General features: G+C 44.8%; 1 protein-coding gene across 3 annotated transcripts in view; it reads left to right on the top strand.

The window, feature by feature from the left end:
- ESRRB (estrogen related receptor beta) overlaps positions 1-12,309 on the top strand; it is a 49,291-nt gene extending 36,982 nt beyond the window's left edge. For all 3 annotated transcript variants that reach the window (XM_088447458.1, XM_088447457.1, XM_088447459.1), the window contains one exon: positions 9,953-12,309. In XM_088447458.1, the coding sequence (XP_088303584.1) occupies positions 9,953-10,197 (245 nt within the window). In that variant the 3' untranslated portion in view covers positions 10,198-12,309. The remainder of the gene's footprint in view (positions 1-9,952) is intronic.
- The last annotated feature ends 11,409 nt before the right edge of the window (positions 12,310-23,718 follow it).

The following is a 23,718-nucleotide window of genomic DNA, read 5'->3' as shown; positions in this document are numbered from 1 at the left end:
GCACTCTACAATTCCAGTACTAGGCCTCACACAAGCACGCTATAATTCCAGTTCTAAGCCTTACACAAGCACTCTACAATTCCAGTACTAAACCTCGCACAAGCACGCTATAATTCCAGTACTAAGCCTTACACAAGCACTCTACAATTCCAGCACTAAGCATCTCATAAGCACACTATAATTCCAGTACTAAGCCTTACGCAAACACGCTATAATTCCATTACTAAGCCTCCCACATGCACACTACAATTCCTGTACTAAGCCTCTCACAACCACTGTACAATTCCAGCACTAAGCACACTATAATTCCAGTACTAAGCCTTACACAAGCACTCTACAATTCCAGTACTAGGCCTCACACAAGCACGCTATAATTCCAGTACTAAGCATCTCATAAGCACACTATAATTCCAGTACTAAGCCTTACACAAGCACTCTACAATTCCAGTACTAGGCCTCACACAAGCACGCTATAATTCCAGTTCTAAGCCTTACACAAGCACTCTACAATTCCAGTACTAAACCTCGCACAAGCACGCTATAATTCCAGTACTAAGCATCTCATAAGCACACTATAATTCCAGTACTAAGCCTTACACAAGCACTCTACAATTCCAGTACTAGGCCTCACACAAGCACGCTATAATTCCAGTACTAAGCCTTACACAAGCACTCTACAATTCCAGTACTAAACCTCGCACAAGCACGCTATAATTCCAGTACTAAGCATCTCATAAGCACACTATAATTCCAGTACTAAGCCTTACACAAGCACTCTACAATTCCAGTACTAGGCCTCACACAAGCACGCTATAATTCCAGTTCTAAGCCTTACACAAGCACTCTACAATTCCAGTACTAAACCTCGCACAAGCACGCTATAATTCCAGTACTAAGCATCTCATAAGCACACTATAATTCCAGTACTAAGCCTTACACAAGCACTCTACAATTCCAGTACTAGGCCTCACACAAGCACGCTATAATTCCAGTACTAAGCCTTACACAAGCACTCTACAATTCCAGTACTAAACCTCGCACAAGCACGCTATAATTCCAGTACTAAGCATCTCATAAGCACACTATAATTCCAGTACTAAGCCTTACACAAGCACTCTACAATTCCAGTACTAGGCCTCACACAAGCATGCTATAATTCCAGTTCTAAGCCTTACACAAGCACTCTACAATTCCAGTACTAAACCTCGCACAAGCACGCTATAATTCCAGTACTAAGCCTTACACAAGCACTCTACAATTCCAGTACTAAGCCTCCCACATGCACACTACAATTCCTGTACTAAGCCTCCCACAACCACTGTACAATTCCAGCACTAAGCACACTATAATTCCAGTACTAAGCCTTACACAAGCACCCTACAATTCCAGTACTAGGCCTCACACAAGCACGCTATAATTCCAGTTCTAAGCCTTACACAAGCACTCTACAATTCCAGTACTAAACCTCGCACAAGCACGCTATAATTCCAGTACTAAGCCTTACACAAGCACTCTACAATTCCAGCACTAAGCATCTCATAAGCACACTATAATTCCAGTACTAAGCCTTACGCAAGCACTCTACAATTCCAGTACTAGGCCTCACACAAGCACGCTATGATTCCAGTACTAAGCCTCACACATGCACACTACAATTCCAGTACTAAGCCTCCCACATGCACACTACAATTCCTGTACTAAGCCTCCCACAACCACTGTACAATTCCAGCACTAAGCACACTATAATTCCAGTACTAAGCCTTACACAAGCACTCTACAATTCCAGTACTAGGCCTCACACAAGCACGCTATAATTCCAGTTCTAAGCCTTACACAAGCACTCTACAATTCCAGTACTAAACCTCGCACAAGCACGCTATAATTCCAGTACTAAGCATCTCATAAGCACACTATAATTCCAGTACTAAGCCTTACACAAGCACTCTACAATTCCATTACTAAGCCTCCCACATGCACACTACAATTCCTGTACTAAGCCTCCCACAACCACTGTACAATTCCAGCACTAAGCACACTATAATTCCAGTACTAAGCCTTACACAAGCACTCTACAATTCCAGTACTAGGCCTCACACAAGCACGCTATAATTCCAGTACTAAGCATCTCATAAACACACTATAATTCCAGTACTAAGCCTTACACAAGCACTCTACAATTCCAGTACTAGGCCTCACACAAGCACGCTATAATTCCAGTTCTAAGCCTTACACAAGCACTCTACAATTCCAGTACTAAACCTCGCACAAGCACGCTATAATTCCAGTACTAAGCATCTCATAAGCACACTATAATTCCAGTACTAAGCCTTACACAAGCACTGTACAATTCCAGTACTAGGCCTCACACAAGCACGCTATAATTCCAGTACTAAGCCTTACACAAGCACTCTACAATTCCAGTACTAAACCTCGCACAAGCACGCTATAATTCCAGTACTAAGCATCTCATAAGCACACTATAATTCCAGTACTAAGCCTTACACAAGCACTCTACAATTCCAGTACTAGGCCTCACACAAGCACGCTATAATTCCAGTTCTAAGCCTTACACAAGCACTCTACAATTCCAGTACTAAACCTCGCACAAGCACGCTATAATTCCAGTACTAAGCATCTCATAAGCACACTATAATTCCAGTACTAAGCCTTACACAAGCACTCTACAATTCCAGTACTAGGCCTCTCACAAGCACGCTATAATTCCAGTACTAAGCCTTACACAAGCACTCTACAATTCCAGTACTAAACCTCGCACAAGCACGCTATAATTCCAGTACTAAGCATCTCATAAGCACACTATAATTCCAGTACTAAGCCTTACACAAGCACTCTACAATTCCAGTACTAGGCCTCACACAAGCACGCTATAATTCCAGTTCTAAGCCTTACACAAGCACTCTACAATTCCAGTACTAAACCTCGCACAACCTTCTATAATTCCAGTACTAAGCCTTACACAAGCACTCTACAATTCCAGCACTAAGCATCTCATAAGCACACTATATTTCCAGTACTAAGCCTTACACAAGCACTCTACAATTCCAGTACTAGGCCTCACACAAGCACGCTATAATTCCTGTACTAAGCCTTACACAAGCACTCTGATATTCCAGCACTAAGCCTCAAGCAAGCACTCTGCTATTCCGATACTAAGCCTCTCACATACACTCTACAATTCTAGAACTAAGCCTCGCACAAGCACTCTGCAATTCCAGTACTAAGTCTCAAACAAGCACTGTACAATTCTAGTACTAAGCCCCAAACAAGCACTCTACAATTCCAGTACTAAGCCCCGAACAAGCACTCTACAATTCCAGTACTAAGCCTCGCACATGCACTCTACATTTCCAGTACTAAGCCTTGCACAAGCACTCTACAATTCCAGTACTAAGCCTCGCACACGCACTCTACAATTCCAGTACTAAGTCCTCTCACACACACTCTGATATTCCAGTACTAAGCCTCCCACAAGCACGGTATAATTTCAGTACTAATCCTCCCTCTAGCACTCTACAATTCCAGTACTAAGCCTTACACAAGCACGCTATAATTCCAGTACTAAGCCTTACACAAGCACTCTGATATTCCAGCACTAAGCCTCGAGCAAGCACTCCGCTATTCCGATACTAAGCCTCACACATACACTCTACAATTCTAGTACTAAGCCTTGCACAAGCACTTTTCTATTCCAATACTAAGCCTTGCACAAGCACTCCGCTATTCCAATACTAAACCTCACACAAACCCTTCGCTATTCCAATACTAAGCCTTGCACAAGCACTCTGCTATTCCAATACTAAGCCTTGTACAAAAACTGCTTATTCCAATACTAAGTCTCGCACAAACACTTCGCTATTTCAAAACTAAGCCTTGCACAAATATTCTGCTATTCTAACAATAAGCCTTGCACAAACACTCCGCTATTCCGATACTAAGCCTTCCACAAGCACTTTTCTATTCCAATACTAAGCCTTGCACAAGCACTCTGCTATTCCAATACTAAGCCTCGCACAAACACTTTGCTATTCCAATACTAAGCCTTGCACAAACACTGCTTATTCCAATCCTAAACTTCGCACAAACACTTCGCTAAACACTTCCAATACTAAGCCTTGCACAAACACTCTGCTATTCCGATACTAAGCCTTCCACAAGCACTTTTCTATTCCAATACTAATGGTGCATACACACGATCAGATTTTTCCTTCAGATATGAACGATAACGATTTAAAAATCGTTCAGTCGTTCATATCTGAAGGAAAATCGTTCATATCTGACATGCCTGAACGATGGACGATCAACGATGCGCGTTCCCGTTTGTCAGATAACGATATCTGACATCTGATGGCTTTGCAGTCAGACTTGGACGATTCCATTCATTTTAATGTAGTCAAAAATCGTTCAATCGTTCAAATCGTTCAGTCGTTCATCTGACAAATCTGACAAGTCTGACAAATCTGACCGTGTGTATGCTCCATAAGCCTCGCACAAGCACTTTGCTATTCCAGTACTAAGCCTCACACAAGCACTTTTCTATTCCAATACTAAGCCTTGCACAAGCACTCCGCTATTCCAATACTAAGCTTCGCACAAACACTTTGCTATTAAACATACTAAGCCTTGCACAAGCACTCTGCTATTCCAATACTAAGCCTTGCACAAACACTACTTATTCCAATACTAAGCCTTGCACAAGCACTCTGCTATTCCAGTACTAAGCCTTCCACAAGCACTTTTCTATTCCAATACTAAGCCTCGCACAAGTACTCTGCTATTCCAGTACTAAGCATTGCACAAGCACTTTTCTATTCCAATATTAAGCCTTGCACAAGCACTCCGCTATTCCAATACTAAGCCTCACACAAACACTCCACAATTCCAGTACTAAGCCTCGCACAAGCACTCTACAATTCCAGTACTAAGCCTTACACAAGCACGCTATAATTCCAGTACTAAGCCTCGCACATGCTTATTCCAATCCTAAATCTCGCACAAACACTACTTATTCCAATCCAAGCACTAAGTACTAAGCCTTCCACAAGCACTCTACAATTCCAGTACTAAGCCTCGCACAAGCACTCTACAATTCCAGTACTAAGCCTTACACAAGTACGCTATAATTCCAGTACTAAGCCTCGCACATGCACTCTACATTTCCAGTACTAAGCCTCGCACAAGCACTCTACAATTCCAGTACTTAGCCTTACACAAGCACGCTATAATTCCAGTACTAAGCCTCGCACATGCACTCTACATTTCCAGTACTAAGCTTTCCACAAGCACTCTACAATTCCAGTACTGAGCCTTGTACAAGCACTCTACAATTCCAGTACTAAACCTTACATAAGCACTCTACAATTCCAGTACGAAGCCTCGTACAAGCACTCTACAATTCCAGTAGTAAGCCTCGCACAAGCACTCTGATATTCCAGTACTAAGCCTCGAGCAAGCACTCTGCTATTCCAAAACGAAGCCTTGCACAAGCCCTTTTCTATTCCAATACTAAGCCTCGAGCAAGCACTCCGCTATTCCGATACTAAGCCTCACACATACACTCTACAATTCTAGTACTAAGCCTTGCACAAGCACTTTTCTATTCCAATACTAAGCCTTGCACAAGCACTCCGCTATTCCAATACTAAACCTCACACAAACCCTTCGCTATTCCAATACTAAGCCTTGCACAAGCACTCTGCTATTCCAATACTAAGCCTTGTACAAAAACTGCTTATTCCAATACTAAGTCTCGCACAAACACTTCGCTATTTCAAAACTAAGCCTTGCACAAATATTCTGCTATTCTAACAATAAGCCTTGCACAAACACTCCGCTATTCCGATACTAAGCCTTCCACAAGCACTTTTCTATTCCAATACTAAGCCTTGCACAAGCACTCTGCTATTCCAATACTAAGCCTCGCACAAACACTTTGCTATTCCAATACTAAGCCTTGCACAAACACTGCTTATTCCAATCCTAAACTTCGCACAAACACTTCGCTAAACACTTCCAATACTAAGCCTTGCACAAACACTCTGCTATTCCGATACTAAGCCTTCCACAAGCACTTTTCTATTCCAATACTAATGGTGCATACACACGATCAGATTTTTCCTTCAGATATGAACGATAACGATTTAAAAATCGTTCAGTCGTTCATATCTGAAGGAAAATCGTTCATATCTGACATGCCTGAACGATGGACGATCAACGATGCGCGTTCCCGTTTGTCAGATAACGATATCTGACATCTGATGGCTTTGCAGTCAGACTTGGACGATTCCATTCATTTTAATGTAGTCAAAAATCGTTCAATCGTTCAAATCGTTCAGTCGTTCATCTGACAAATCTGACAAGTCTGACAAATCTGACCGTGTGTATGCTCCATAAGCCTCGCACAAGCACTTTGCTATTCCAGTACTAAGCCTCACACAAGCACTTTTCTATTCCAATACTAAGCCTTGCACAAGCACTCCGCTATTCCAATACTAAGCTTCGCACAAACACTTTGCTATTAAACATACTAAGCCTTGCACAAGCACTCTGCTATTCCAATACTAAGCCTTGCACAAACACTACTTATTCCAATACTAAGCCTTGCACAAGCACTCTGCTATTCCAGTACTAAGCCTTCCACAAGCACTTTTCTATTCCAATACTAAGCCTCGCACAAGTACTCTGCTATTCCAGTACTAAGCATTGCACAAGCACTTTTCTATTCCAATATTAAGCCTTGCACAAGCACTCCGCTATTCCAATACTAAGCCTCACACAAACACTCCACAATTCCAGTACTAAGCCTCGCACAAGCACTCTACAATTCCAGTACTAAGCCTTACACAAGCACGCTATAATTCCAGTACTAAGCCTCGCACATGCTTATTCCAATCCTAAATCTCGCACAAACACTACTTATTCCAATCCAAGCACTAAGTACTAAGCCTTCCACAAGCACTCTACAATTCCAGTACTAAGCCTCGCACAAGCACTCTACAATTCCAGTACTAAGCCTTACACAAGTACGCTATAATTCCAGTACTAAGCCTCGCACATGCACTCTACATTTCCAGTACTAAGCCTCGCACAAGCACTCTACAATTCCAGTACTTAGCCTTACACAAGCACGCTATAATTCCAGTACTAAGCCTCGCACATGCACTCTACATTTCCAGTACTAAGCTTTCCACAAGCACTCTACAATTCCAGTACTGAGCCTTGTACAAGCACTCTACAATTCCAGTACTAAACCTTACATAAGCACTCTACAATTCCAGTACGAAGCCTCGTACAAGCACTCTACAATTCCAGTAGTAAGCCTCGCACAAGCACTCTGATATTCCAGTACTAAGCCTCGAGCAAGCACTCTGCTATTCCAAAACGAAGCCTTGCACAAGCCCTTTTCTATTCCAATACTAAGCTTCGCACAAGAACTCTGCTATTCCAATACTAAACCTTGCACAAACACTGCTTATTCCAATCCTAAATCTCGCACAAACACTACTTATTCCAATCCAAGCACTAAGTACTAAGACTTCCTCAAGCACTCTATAATTCCAGTACTAAGCCTCGCACAAGCACTCTACAATTCCAGTAATAAGCCTTGCACAAGCACTCTACAATTCCAATACTAAGCTTTGCACAAGCACTCTGATATTCCAGTACTAAGCCTCCCACAAGCACGCTATAATTCCAGTACTAATCCTCGCACAAGCACTCTACAATTCCAGTACTAAGCCTTACACAAGCACTCTAAAATTCCAGTACTAAGCCTTGCACAAGCACTTATCTATTCCAGTACTAAGCCTAACCCAAGCACTCTACTATTTCACTACTGAAGCTCACACTAATGCACTATTGAACTTCACACAAACACTCTTCTATTCCAGTACTGAATCCCGCAGTACTAAGCCTCACAAAAGCACTCTGCTATTTCAGTACTAAGCCTTGCACAAACAATTTGCTCTTTCAGTACTAAGCCTTACACAAGCACTCTACAATTCCAGTACTAAGCCTCACACAAGCTTTCTATAATTCCAGTACTAAGTCTTACACCAGCACTCTACAATTTCAGTACTAAGCCTCGCACAAGAACTCTACAATTCCAGTACTAAGCCTCGCACAAGCACTCTACAATTCCAGTACTAAGCCTCCCACAAGCACCCTCAATTCCATAATAAGCCTCGCACAAGCACTCTGATATTCCAGTACTAAGCCTTGAGCAAGCAATCCGCTATTCCAATACTAAGCCTTGCACAAACACTTATCTATTCCAATACTAAGCCTTGCACAAGCACTCTGCTATTCCAATACTAAGCCTTGCACAAGCACTCTACTATTCCAATACTAAGCCTCGCACAAAAACTCTACTATTTCACTACTGAAGCTCACACTAATCCAATACTGAACTTCACACAAACACTCTATTTAATTTGTAAGCCTTGCACAAGCACTTTGCTATTCCAGTACTAAGCCTTGCACAAGCACTCTGCTATTCCAATACTAAGCCTTGCACAAGCACTCCACTTTTCCGATACTAAGCCTTCCACAAGCACTTTTCTATTCCGATACTAAGCCTTGCACAAGCACTTTTCTATTCCAATACTAAGCCTCGCACAAGCACTCTATTTCACTACTGAAGCTCACACTAATCCAATACTGAACTTCACACAAACACTCTATTTAATTTCTAAGCCTTGCACAAGCACACTGCTATTCCAGTACTAAGCCTTGCACAAGCACTTTTCTATTCCAATACTAAGCCTTGCAGAAGCACTCCGCTATTCCAATACTAAGCCTCACACAAACATTCCAATTCTAAGCCTCGCACAAACACTCCGGTATTCCAATACTAAGCCTTGCACAAGCACTACTATTTCAATACTAAGCCTCGCACAAACACTCCACTGTTCCGATACTAAGCCTTGCACAAGCACTTTTCTACTTTTCTATTCCAATGCTAAGCCTCGCACAAGCACTCTACTATTTCACTACAGAAGCTCACACTAATCCAATACTGAACTTCACACACTCTATTTAATTTTTAAGCCTTGCACAAGCACTCTGCCCTTTAAGTACTGAACCTCTCACTAATCCACTATTGAACTTCACACAAGCACTCTTCTATTCCAGTACTGAACCCTGCAGTACTAAGCCTCACAAAAGCACTTTGCTCTTTCAGTACTAAGCCTTACACAAGCACTTTGCTATTTCAGTACTAAGCCTTGCACAAGCACTTTGCTCTTTCAGTACTAAGGCTTACACAAGCACTTTGCTCTTTCAGTACTAAGGCTTACACAAGCACTTTGCTCTTTCAGTACTAAGGCTTACACAATCACTTTGCTCTTTCAGTACTAAGGCTTACACAAGCACTTTGCTCTTTCAGTACTAAGCCCTACACAAGAACTTTGCTCTTTCAGTACTAAGCCTTACACAAGCACTTTGCTCTTTCAGTACTAAGGCTTACACAAGCACTTTGCTCTTTCAGTACTAAGCTTTGCACAAGCACTTTGCTCTTTCAGTACTAAGCCTTGCACAAGCACTTTGCTCTTTCAGTACTAAGCCTTGCACAAGCACTTTGCTCTTTCAGTACTAAGCCTTGCACAAGCACTTTGCTCTTTCAGTACTAAGCCTTGCACAAGCACTTTGCTCTTTCAGTACTAAGCCTTGCACAAGCACTTTGCTCTTTCAATACTAAGCCTTGCACAAGCACTCTGCTCTTTCAGTACTAAGCCTTGCACAAGCACTTTGCTCTGCAACTACAGCCACTGTGCGACCCTGTAATAATGGCTATTCCAGTACTGAACCTCACATAACCCCTCTACTAATCCACTACTGAACCTCACACAAGCACTTTGCTATACCAGTACTGAACCTCACGCAGTGCCTCTGCTATTCCAGTACTAAACCTCCCACCCTCCCTCTTGTCTGGCAGACTGTGTGAACCTCGAGGATGTGCAGAGTGTACAGAATCTGCAGGATCTGCTCCAGGAGGCTCTGACAGAGTACGAGAGCAGCCATCGCCGGGACGAGCCGAGAAGAACCGGACAACTCCTACTCACCCTTCCTCTGCTGCGCCAAACCTCCAGCAAAGTGGTCCAGCACTTCCACAGAGTCCGGGCACAGGGCCAGGTGCCAATGCACAAACTCTTCCTGGAAATGCTGGAGGCAAAAGTGTGAGAGTGACCGTTCGGACAGGAGCTGGGGGGACGAACTGTACAGGACGGACTCACAACTGCACAACATGTAATGACCACACAACACTGAACACAATATGGTGCATCCATACTGGACATGCCGCCCACCAACCTGGCACTTTTACAGGGGATGGCTGGTGTTCTAGGCACTGACTGGCGTCTGTACAGGGGATGATAGGGGAGTGATATGGGCACCGGCTGGCACTTCTAAAAACTTATTTACACTTCTTCAAGGACACAGAGATTGGGCCACATTAGTGTGGCCCCCGGGAACCCCTGTGTGCTGATGTCATGTCTGTCTTACGGTCTTCTGAATGTGACTGGCACTATAGGTTGGTCCATGTACTGGAGGGGCAGTAACAGGGAATGACACCAGCGCTGATGGTTTGGATCTGGTTCAGGGGAAACTGGCGTTAGCATAAGGTACAGTAGTCAATCCGGGTTCCGCTGCATTATGCAAACTCAGCTACTTTGCGTCAGACTCTGATCACGGGTTGTATGTACAAACCCGTGTTGTGTTCAGGCTGCATGTTTAATATATACGTGTAAGCACTGCATACAGCTTTCCCTGCCCTCCGTCTGCAGACGTCTCCAATGACCGAGCTAATATAAAAGCCTTCCTTGTGCTAGTATACATATCACTTGTCACTGTGCTTCCTTCCTTACCTGCTGATACAGTATCTATCGGCCTCCCTGAGACCCAACCACCTATATAAGAGATGCAGGGTACAGAGCCGGCACAGTGATGTCACAAGTGCGCTGTGACCGGATAGGCTTACTCTGCCCCCTGGATCACTACTCCTTGCAAGCAGACCGGTTTACTTTGCCACCCGTGGGACGGTTCCATCAGGAACCGCCTGTTACTCCTCCTACTGCATCTTAATAGGTTTAGGGGCCCATTTATCAAAGTTAATTTGAGGTAAATTCCCCGAAAACACCTGTTTACCTCAAATATTAAGTATCCCCCTGGATGTATGAAGGAGGGACCACAGCAGGTATATCCGGTACCTACTGCGATCCCTCCATCGCCGCCGGCAGCCGCCTCCCCCATAGGTTTCTATGGGGGATGTGATGCTGCCAAATGTATCAAGCATTCCCGATATTGGCTCCAGCAGCTAACTCCATCTGAAGATACGGGACTGCGCATGCGCAGCAGCCTCCGGCCACATCGCAGGAATTGGCTCCTTTCGGAGCTCGTCTCCCTGCATGTGCCGGTACATACATTCAGCCGCTATGATCGCATTTTGCAATGCGATCATGGGCTGTACTGCATTCCTGATCGAATTGCAAAATGCAATCATTAACAAATGGGCCCCTTAGGGGTCTATGCGCTAAGCCTTGGAGAGAGAGAAAGTACCAACCAATCAGCTCCTACCTGTCACTTTACAGGCTGTGTTCGAAAAATGACAGGAGCTGATTGGTTGGTACTTTATCTCCGTCCGCTTTATGTCTTTCTAAGGCCCCTTAGTCGCTGCCCTAACCAGGTTCCTACCCTTTGTTTCCGCTGCTGCAGCACCTCCAGGATGGTGACCGCTAATTCCCGCTGACCACTTATTTTGGATGAGTTCTGCTATGGTAGAGATCAGAGGGAGAGCAATGGGCCCGACTCGGCACAGCCGGAGGACTGATCAGCGTTTGCGATTCTCTGGTGGTCCCCGGATATAAAGCAGGGGAAGGGGTCCCGGAAGCAGGTAGATGTTAATTAGCTCCAATAAAATGCCCTAAAAACGTACAGTACAGTGAAAGCATACTTGCGGACCTTTGGGCTGCCCCTTTCGGAATTTGGGGAGCGTGGGGTGGCAGAAGTGGATGCAGGCGTGATGCCGCGATTGTATAATCTCTGCCCCACGCACAGTACGCAGTGCCATGATTACTGGCATTGTGAAGCGAGATGGGGCACCGATTAAGGCGATTCAACCGCCCACTTCACTCCGTTGCCTCCCAGACAGTCCAGGAGAGTCGGCAGAAGTTATTGCGGAATACTCAGCGTACAGACCCCGGGCCGCAGCACAGAATACACATAAGGTGAACGTTATAAAAATAAAAGTCCTTTTAATAAATGAAGCTATTGATTTAAAATGCTCCTAGCAGGGAAAGCTGGTGTAGGAAGCTGAGCTATTTTACCATTGTTATTGCATACATATTTGGGCATTTTTTTATTACATGTCACTTACTGACCCTCCAAATAGTACACCTAGTACACAGGTACATACCGTCCACCTGGTACACACCTTCCACCTGGTACATATCTTTCACTTGGTACACACCTTCCACCTGGTACACACCTTCCACCTGGTACACACCTTCCACCTGGTACACACCTTCCACCTGGTACACACCTTCCACCTGGTACACACCTTCCACCTGGTACAAACCTTCCACCTGGTACAAACCTTCCACCTGGTACAAACCTTCCACCTGGTACAAACCTTCCACCTGGTACAAACCTTCCACCTGGTACATATCTTTCACTTGGTACATATCTTTCACTTGGTACATATCTTTCACTTGGTACATATCTTTCACTTGGTACATATCTTTCACTTGGTACATATCTTTCACTTGGTACACACCTTACACTTGGTACACACCTTACACCTGGTACAAACCTTACACCTGGTACACACTTGGTACAAACCTTACACCTGGTACACACCTTCCACCTGGTACACATTTGGTACACACCTTCCACCTGGTAAACACCTTCCACCTGGTACACACTTGGTACACACCTTCCACCTGGTACACACCTTACACCTGGTATACACTTGGTACACATTACACCTGGTACACACTTGGTACACACCTTACACCTGGTACACACCTTACACCTGGTACACACTTGGTACACACCTTACACCTGGTATACACATGGTACACACCTTACACCTGGTACACACTTGGTACACACCTTACACCTGGTACACACCTTACACCTGGTACACACCTTACACCTGGTACACACTTGGTACACACCTTACACCTGGTACACACCTGGTACACACCTTACACCTGGTACACACCTTACACCTGGTACACACTTGGTACACACCTTACACCTGGTACACACTTGGTACACACCTTACACCTGGTACACACTTGGGACCTGATTCAGAGCCACTTGCTAGATGCGATCACTCGCATCCAGCATATGCAAATATGACAAAGTGACGCCACGGGAAGCGATCGCTCGCCAAGGCATAAGCACACCCACTTTGGCTGTGCGAGCGATTACTCTGTGTATGCAGACACCCATTAGCGGATGTAGATACGCCCACTAGCGCACGTCATCTCCAGGAAATGTATTAAAACATTGGTACATCAAGGACCATCGGAAGATAACACAGTGCTTGCGGTTGCCTTATGCAAGCACTGCGAGGATGTCAGTATAAGAAAAAGGCATGTGACGTGTACAATGACGCTGACTGTTAATTATGCAAGCCTCTGAAACGGCGTTGAAACACTCAGGCACGCCTGTGTTCACACCTCCACTCCCCCTGTCTTTGCTGAGCGAGCGGTTTGCGATCGCACAGACTAGTTCACACACTTGCGTGTTCGCATACCATCGGGCCGCTTGCAAGTGCACAGCGATTGCAAGCAGCTCTGAATCAGGTCCTTGGTACACACCTTCCACCTGGTACACACATGGTTCACACTGTCCACCTGGTACATACTTGGTACACACCTTCCACTTAGACCACACCTTCCACCTGGTACATACTTGGTTCACACCTTCCACCTGGTACACACTTGGTACACACCTTCCACCTGGTACACACTTGGTTCACACCTTCCACCTGGTGCACACTTGGTACACACTGTCCACCTGGTACATACTTGGTACACACCTTCCACTTAGACCACACCTTCCACCTGGTACACACTTGGTTCACACCTTCCACCTGGTACACACTTGGTACACACCTTCCACCTGGTACACACTTGGTTCACACCTTCCACCTGGTACACACTTGGTTCACACCTTCCACCTGGTACATCCTTGGTACACACCTTTCACCTGGTACACACCTTTCACCTGGTACACACTTGGTTCACACCGTCCACCTGGTACACACTTGGTTTACACCGTCCACTTGGTACACACCTTCCAACTGGTACATCCTTGGTACACACCTTCCACTTGGACCACACCTTCCACCTGGTACACACCATGCACCTGGTACACACTTGGTTCACACCGTCCACCTGGTACATCCTTGGACCACACCTTGCACCTGGTACACACCTACCACCTGGTACACAACATCCAGCTGGTACATACCTTAGAGCTGGTACACACCTTCCAGCTGGTATATACCATGCACCTGGTACATACCTTCCAGCTGGTACATACCTTGGGACTTTTCACTGCTGTTTAAAAGGACTATGGGCCTGATTTAGAGATGTACGCATCCGATGGTTTGTGCATAGCGCCGATATTTTGGGGTCTGCCCATGCGCAGATCCACAAAGTTGCAGCAAGATTGACATGCTGCAGCCTTTGGGGGCGGAGTAGGGGCGTGGACCCAGTGGACCCAGATTTCCTGGCCTCGCAAGCTGCCAGAAACCAGACAGTCTCAACTTGCGCAGCCCGGCCAAAGGAGCAACCATCCGGTTATCCAAGGCCGCGCCTACGGACACTGCACTCTGATCGCAGATGCAGCATGGAGGACACCTCCTGTCACAGTGAGTGTCAGCCGGTCTGCCACATACGCAGAACGGGTCAGGTGCCTGCGCAGATTCACAATCATCTGGAATCTGTGTTCAGCGGCGCACTAGCATACACTACTGAATAAGGCCCATAGTCCCCAATTCAGGAGTGCACCCTCTAAATCGGGACAGATGGAGGGTTCCCCAGTTTCCCGGCATGTAAGTGACTTGATTAAATTTATTTAGAAATCTTTTTTTATAACACTTTCTATTATATAGAGGATGATTATATAAAGTATTATATTATTATATGTACAGTTGGTTGTTCATGGTTGAGGGGACGCGTCTGTCTGTGATGGGAACCGTCACTGATTCTCTCTGACCTTCCAGCTTTCAGTCACCGTCTCAATTAATTTTAAGTGGTTGCAGTCATTGCTGAAATACCTTAAAAAGGATAAATGAATCCAATACTAGATTACGTCTCCTGGTAATTAGTGTGTCTACACTGTATTAATGGTCTGAAAGGGTTTATACATCATGGCTGACACAGTCCCAGAATCCTTTGCTGTGAGGTCAGACAGTGATTGGCTCCTAAGGCCTTTCTGGAGGAACCAGATACTTCAGCAGGGAAATTGGGTCGATAAACAAATCATAAAGGTTAAATAAAAGAGCATAATGTTTGTAAATGTAGAAACAATCTGAAACAAGTCAGTGTTATTACAATGCGCGGGAATAAAATAAAATCGGTTGATTCGGCTTTTAGCATCAACTCTCAGGACGTAAATAATATCTTGGGTCTTGGTGGGTACCCAGTACGACATCGCCAGCGACAGGACCCTACATGTGGCAAGTGCATTCGGGATCTGCGGGATCAGGCAACATATCGTCTAGTGCAGGCATGTCAAACTCAAAATACCAACCAGGCCGACTATTCAAGGTCTAAGAGTGTGCGGGCCGCAAGAAAAAAAAAGGTCTTATATGCAACTTTGAAAGGTTTATTATTAATAAAAACTAAGGCAGTGCCCCTTAGGCAATGCCGCTCTGTATTAGAGCCCCTTATGCATTGCCCCTGAAGTTGTGCCCATTATGCAATGCCCCTGTATTAGAGCCCATTATTCAATGCCCCCTGTATTAGAGCACCTTATGCAATGCCACTGTAGTTGAGCCCGTTATGCAATGCCCCCTGTATTAGAGCCCCTTATGCAGTGCCTCAGTATTATACAGTGCCCCCAGTAGTGCCCCTTATGCAGTGTCCCCTGTAATGCCCCTAGTAGTGCCCCTTATGCAGTGTCCCCTGTAATGCCCCTAGTAGTGCCCCTTATGCAGTGTCCCCTGTAATGCCCCTAGTAGTGCCCCTTATGCAGTGTCCCCTGTAATGCCCCTAGTAGTGCCCCTTATGCAGTGCCTCAGTATTATACAGTGCCCCTTATGCAGTGTCCCCTGTAATGCCCCTAGTAGTGCCCCTTATGCAGTGTCCCCTGTAATGCCCCTAGTAGTGCCCCTTATGCTGTGCCTCCTCCCAGTGTAGAACAGGCCCCACTGCAGTACTTACCTCTCTTCACGCTGGCCGCTGGGCACCGCTCCCGTGTTGATGCCGCTGACTGGATCTAACTAGATCCAGCCGGCGCAGCCTCCTCTCATCGCAGGTGACATCACCCGCGAACGTCATCACTGGGAACGCTGGCCCCCGAAGCGATTAGAGGCTTCTTTAGTGTCTGATAGCTTCAGAGACCAGCGTTCCCAGTGTTAAGGGGTTTGGGCCGCATCATATTTGTATTTGGGCCCACACAGTCGGGCCGCATAAAATGTTTATTTGGGGCGCATGTTTGACCTGTCTGGTCTTAATTATAGACCGATCTCGTTGTCGATCTAAAGATTTATGTCAAAATTCTAGCATCTCCATTGGCCCCTATTCTCCCCCAACTAATTCACCCCGACCAAGTCGGTTTCATTCCGGGATGCCAGGCACCCGATAGCCCTAGGAGAGCCATAGACCTTATCCGCTCCATTCACAGACGGAAACTCCCTTCTCTTATTTTATCATTAGACGCAGAGAAAGCATTCAATCGCATTTCATGGCCTTTTGTATTTGATGTCCTCCATAAAATGGGTTTCTCTGGCAAATTTTATGGTGGTGGTTCAGCACTTTACCGTTCCCCAATGGCAAAGGTCTCTGTTAACAATGTCACTTCCAGTAGCTTTAGGATTGCTAACGGCACCAGACAAGGATGCCCGCTTTCCCCATTAATTTTTGCTTTAGTCATGGAGCCCCTGGTGGCAAGCATCTGTTGTAATACGGCTATATCGGGAGTTAAAACGGGCCCTTCGGAGCGCAAAATAGCGCTATATGCAGATGATGTTTTAATCTCCGTCTCTAATCCTACTCGATCCCTTTTAGCCTTTCCTCTCCGAGATAAACTTTTACTCCCAATACTTGGGTTATAAAATCAACACCAACAAGTCCTCGATTTTTATATTCCCCCCTCAGCAAAACTACACCTTGAGGTTTTGTTTTCCTTTGCATAGCACAAACAGAAAATTAAATATCTCTGCATTTATATAACACACCGTCATAATCAATTATTTCAAGCCAACTTTCCTCGCATTCTGGACCAGCTTAAATGGGACCTTCAGGCGTAGTCAGTCCAATTTATGTCTTGGATAGGCAGAATTAATTCATTAAAGATGTACGTACTTGCTCTGCTTTTATATTTATCCCAAACTTACCGATTTATATCCCTTCCTATGTTTTCAAATTTTTACAATTTCAATCTTCCCAATTTGTCTGGGCACATAAACGCTCCCCGGATTAAACTATCACTTCTTCAGCGCTCTTCCCAAGATGGCGGTTTGGGTATCCCTAATTTTTGTATATAGTGCGACACAGCTTTCTCACGGGGTGCAATGGTGTGCTTCTGATGTAAGGAAGGTCTGGGTAGATGTTGAGGCTGAGGAGCTCCCTCTTGTGGCTCCCCAGGACTCATCGTCTCCGGTACGCCACCTCTCACCCTGTAATTTCCCGCTCACTAACTGTTTTGGACTTCATCAATTGACGGTTTCAGTTAGCCCCGGGCTCATGCCCCCTTATTCCACTGTTTCATAATCCCGAATTCCCCCCTGGCATGTGTAAATCATTCTTCAGCTGTTGGCGAACAGCTCCTGAATGATCTCACTGACTATATTACTTTCCCACAATTTTCCGATATACAGGAGAAAGCAACCATCCCTTCTGGGGAATTTTAGTTTCCTACAAATTCACCATTTTCACTCCAAGGACAAATCAGTGTTAATAGGGAGGCCCTTATCGCCCTTCGAGCCTATAGGCTGGAGACGATCCTCAACTAGAGGCTTAATTTCCAGGATATAGGGCCTCATTCAGAGGCGGTCGGAGGATGCAAGCGGTCGCTCAGAAACTGGGCGGCCGCTTGCATCCTGACTGCCCGCCTCTGTTTCGGTCGTTAGGCTGTGGGTTTACACCCACAGCTCTAACGACCGCTAGGGTGATGGTCGCGATGGTCAGAGACCATCACGACCATCGGGGCTTACGATGAGACCCTAGGGTAGGGTCTCACTTGTCGTAAGCCCCGGAGAGCTTCTGGCTCTGTCAGAGCCGGAAGCTCTCCACTGACATCACTAGTGATGTCAGTGGGGCCTCCCCCAAATGGTAGGCGTTCCCCTGGGAACGCCTCCGTTTGGGCTGCCACCCCCGGCCCGCCTTCCAAACGGGGCGAGCTGTCAATCAACATTAACAGCTCGCCCCCTTTGGAAAGAGACCCGCTACGACCGGCGCTGTCGGTCGTAGCGGGTCTCATGCATGCGCACGAAGGAGCCGGCTCCCTCATGCGCATGCGCACTTGACAAACATCGAGGCGGTCGTAGACCGTACGGCCGCCTCTGAATGAAGGCCATATTCTCTGCTCAATGAGGAAGTAACCCAAACACGGGCCACTCATAAGCTGGCATGGGAATCGGATCTGGGAATTAATCTAGAACACAAAGAATAGTCAGAAATATGGGACAATGCTACCTCCAGTTCCATTTGTGTCAAAATTAGAGAAAATTTATATAAAGTTTTATGCCGTTGGTATTATGTACCTTCTCGGCTGAACGCCATGCTTGATAGACACTTTGCACAGGTGTTGGATGGGATGCCCTGAAGAAGGCACCTTTTACCCACGGATCTCGTCAACATGGCGAGAAGTAAATACTCTCGTCTCGCACCTGTTCGACACAACCATATCTTTTGACCCTACATTTTTTCCTCTTCCTTTAAGCCTTCCTACCCTTTCCGGGCATCATAATACCTCGGCTGTGACATGCCAAATAGCTGCAGACTGGAAACAGTCTACACCACCACCTATGCATTCTTTTGTCCCCGTTTCGCAGTTGATGGTAACACAGTATGAGATCCTACCCCAACGCTACTCGCATTTTTCCTACCGGTTTTTCTTTTTCCTTCCTTTTCTGTTCCTTTCTTCATTCTTTTCTTCTCTCTCTCCTGACAGTTAATTTAGTCGTCGCTATTGAGAAAAGTTCTCTCATTCTTATTTTTTCTTTATAAAACTGGATCACATCTGTGTTATTATTTGTTTATAGCAGATATTTATGTATGCACACACCTTGCAATTCTAATTGTTTTCGCTATCTGCTGTACATAAAGCTGCATATACACACGGTACAATCTGCACAACCAACGATCTCGCTGAACCATTTCCCTTGAACTTTTCTGTAGTGCAGGACAAACGATATTGGGTGTACACACTGACAGAGATCTATGATAGATATTGGGTGTACACACTGACAGAGATCTATGATAGATATTGGGTGTACACACTGACAGAGATCTATGATAGATACTGGGTGTACACACTGACAGAGATCTATGATAGATATTGGGTGCACACACTGACAGAGATCTATGAGAGATATTGGGTGTACACACTGATAGATATCTATGATAGATATTGCGTGTACACGCTGACAGAGATCTATGATAGACATTGGGTGCACACACTGACAGAGATCTATGATAGATATTGGGTTTACACACTGACAGAGATCTATGATAGATACTGGGTGTACACAGTGACAGAGATCTATGATAGATATTGGGTGTACACACTGACAGAGATCTATGGGCCTGATTCAGAGCCGCTCGTAAGCGGCCGCTCGTTCGCTCTGAGCAATGTTTGCCCAACTGCGCATGCGTACGGATCGTTATACGCATGCGCGAACCAGTCAGTGCGGTCGAAATTCATGTGCTCGCAAAATAGCGAATGCCTGATAATTTGAGTGACAGGAGTAGGCGTATGTGGGTGGTAACGGGGGAAGGTGCTTGAAAACGGGGAGTGGAGATCAGAACGCAGGCGTGCTTAAAGGTCAAAACAGGCGTTTTATGGGTGTGCATAATTAAAACAGCAGCGTCATTGACCACGTCCCTGGGTTATTTTATAACCAGATCTGCTCGCAAAATTGTGGTAGCAAAAACCAACCCCAAGAATAGCGAGTAGTTCATACCCTGGTCGATGTACTCGATTAATCTAATAAATAGCGAACATGACGTAGGATGCGAGCGGCCAGGGGGCGTATTTTTTCAAGAAACCACCGCAAGTTTTGTTCGCTCGTTCAGACCTAGAGGCGTGAACAGACCGCAAAGAGCGAACGGTTGATTTGAATAGCCACCCCTATTTTCTGGACGAACGAGCGCTAATTGTGTCCGGCTCTGAATCAGGCCCTATGAGAGATATTGGGTGTACACACTGCCAGAGATCTATGAGAGATATTGGGTGTACACACTGCCAGAGATCTATGAGAGATATTGGGTGTACACCCTGACAGAGATCTATGATAGACATTCGGTGCACACACTGACAGAGATCTATGATAGATATTGGGTGCACACACTGACAGAGATCTATGATAGATACTGGGTGTACACACTGACAGAGATCTATGATAGATATTGGGTGTACACACTGACAGAGATCTATGATAGATATTGGGTGTACACACTGACAGAAGAGATCTATGATAGATATTGGGTGTACACGCTGACAGAGATCTATAATAGATATTGGGTGCACACACTGACAGAGATCTATGATAGACACTGGGTGTACACACTGACAGAGATCTATGAGAGACATTGGGTATACACACTGACAGAAGAGATCTATGATAGATATTGGGTGTACACACTGACCGAGATCTATGATAGATATTGGGTGTACACACTGACAGAGATCTATGATAGATATTGGGTGTACACGCTGACAGAGATCTATAATAGATATTGGGTGCACACACTGACAGAAGAGATCTATGATAGATATTGGGTGTACACACTGACCGAGATCTATGATAAATATTGGGTGTACACACTGACAGAGATCTATGAGAGACATTCGGTGTACACACTGACAGATCTATGAGAGACATTCGGTGTACACACTGACAGAGATCTATGATAGACATTGGGTGTACACACTTACAGAGATCTATGAGAGACATTGGGTGTACACACTGACAGAGATCTATGATAGATAGTGGGTGTACACACTGACAGAGATCTATGATAGATATTGGGTGTACAGACTGACAGAGATCTATGATAGATATTGGGTGTACACGCTGATAGATATTCTATGATAGATATAGGGTGTACACGCTGACAGAGATCTATGATAGATATAGGGTGTACACACTGACAGAGATCTATGATAGATACTGGGTGTACACACTGACAGAGATCTATGATAGATATTGGGTGTACACACTGACAGAGATCTATGAGAGATATTGTGTACACACACTGACAGAGATCTATGATAGATACTGGGTGTACACGCTGATAGATATTCTATGATAAATATTGGGTGCACACACTGACAGAGATCTATGATAGACATTGGGTGCACACACTGACAGATCTATGATAGACACTGGGTGTACACACTGATAGATATCTATGATAGATATTGGGTGTACACGCTGGTAGATATCTATGATAGACATTGGGTGTACACACTGACAGAGATCTATGATAGATAGTGGGTGTACACACTGACAGAGATCTATGAGAGACATTGGGTGTACACACTGACAGAGATCTATGATAGACATTGGGTGTACACACTTACAGAGATCTATGAGAGATAGTGGGTGTACACGCTGATAGATATTCTATGATAAATATTGGGTGCACACACTGACAGAGATCTATGATAGACACTGGGTGTACACACTGATAGATATCTATGATAGATATTGGGTGTACACACTGATAGATATCTATGATAGATATTGGGTGTACACGCTGATAGATATTCTATGATAAATATTGGGTGTACACACTGACAGAGATCTATGATAGACATTGGGTGTACACACTGACAGAGATCTATGATAGATAGTGGGTGTACACACTGACAGAGATCTATGAGAGACATTGGGTGTACACACTGACAGAGATCTATGATAGACATTGGGTGTACACACTTACAGAGATCTATGAGAGACATTGGGTGTACACACTGACAGAAGAGATCTATGATAGATATTGGGTGTACACACTGACCGAGATCTATGATAGATATTGGGTGTACACACTGACAGAGATCTATGAGAGACATTCGGTGTACACACTGACAGAGATCTATGATAGACATTGGGTGTACACACTGACAGAGATCTATGAGAGACATTCGGTGTACACACTGACAGAGATCTATGAGAGACATTCGGTGTACACACTGACAGAGATCTATGATAGACATTGGGTGTACACACTTACAGAGATCTATGAGAGACATTGGGTGTACACACTGACAGAGATCTATGATAGATAGTGGGTGTACACACTGACAGAGATCTATGATAGATATTGGGTGTACAGACTGACAGAGATCTATGATAGATATTGGGTGTACACGCTGATAGATATTCTATGATAGATATAGGGTGTACACGCTGACAGAGATCTATGATAGATATAGGGTGTACACACTGACAGAGATCTATGATAGATACTGGGTGTACACACTGACAGAGATCTATGATAGATATTGGGTGTACACACTGACAGAGATCTATGAGAGATATTGTGTACACACACTGACAGAGATCTATGATAGATACTGGGTGTACACGCTGATAGATATTCTATGATAAATATTGGGTGCACACACTGACAGAGATCTATGATAGACATTGGATGCACACACTGACAGATCTATGATAGACACTGGGTGTACACACTGATAGATATCTATGATAGATATTGGGTGTACACGCTGGTAGATATCTATGATAGACATTGGGTGTACACACTGACAGAGATCTATGAGAGACATTGGGTGTACACACTGACAGAGATCTATGATAGACATTGGGTGTACACACTTACAGAGATCTATGAGAGATATTGTGTACACACACTGACAGAGATCTATGATAGATACTGGGTGTACACAATGACAGAGATCTATGATAGATATTGGGTGTACAGACTGACAGAGATCTATGATAGATATTGGGTGTACACACTGACAGAGATCTATGATAGACATTGGGTGCACACACTGACAGAGATCTATGATAGATATAGGGTGTACACACTGACAGAGATCTATGATAGATACTGGGTGTACACACTGACAGAGATCTATGATAGATATTGGGTGTACACACTGACAGAGATCTATGATAGACACTGGGTGTACACACTGATAGATATCTATGATAGATATAGGGTGTACACACTGACAGAGATCTATGATAGATATTGGGTGTACACACTGACAGAGATCTATGATAGACATTGGGTGTAAACACTGACAGAGATCTATGATAGACAT

Source organism: Taudactylus pleione, unplaced genomic scaffold (genome assembly GCF_031769625.1).
Source record: "Taudactylus pleione unplaced genomic scaffold, aTauple2 ptg000433l, whole genome shotgun sequence".
Lineage (NCBI taxonomy): Eukaryota > Metazoa > Chordata > Amphibia > Anura > Myobatrachidae > Taudactylus > Taudactylus pleione.
Note: the sequence above shows the minus strand (reverse complement) of the source record. Positions and strands in the feature narration are given on the sequence as shown.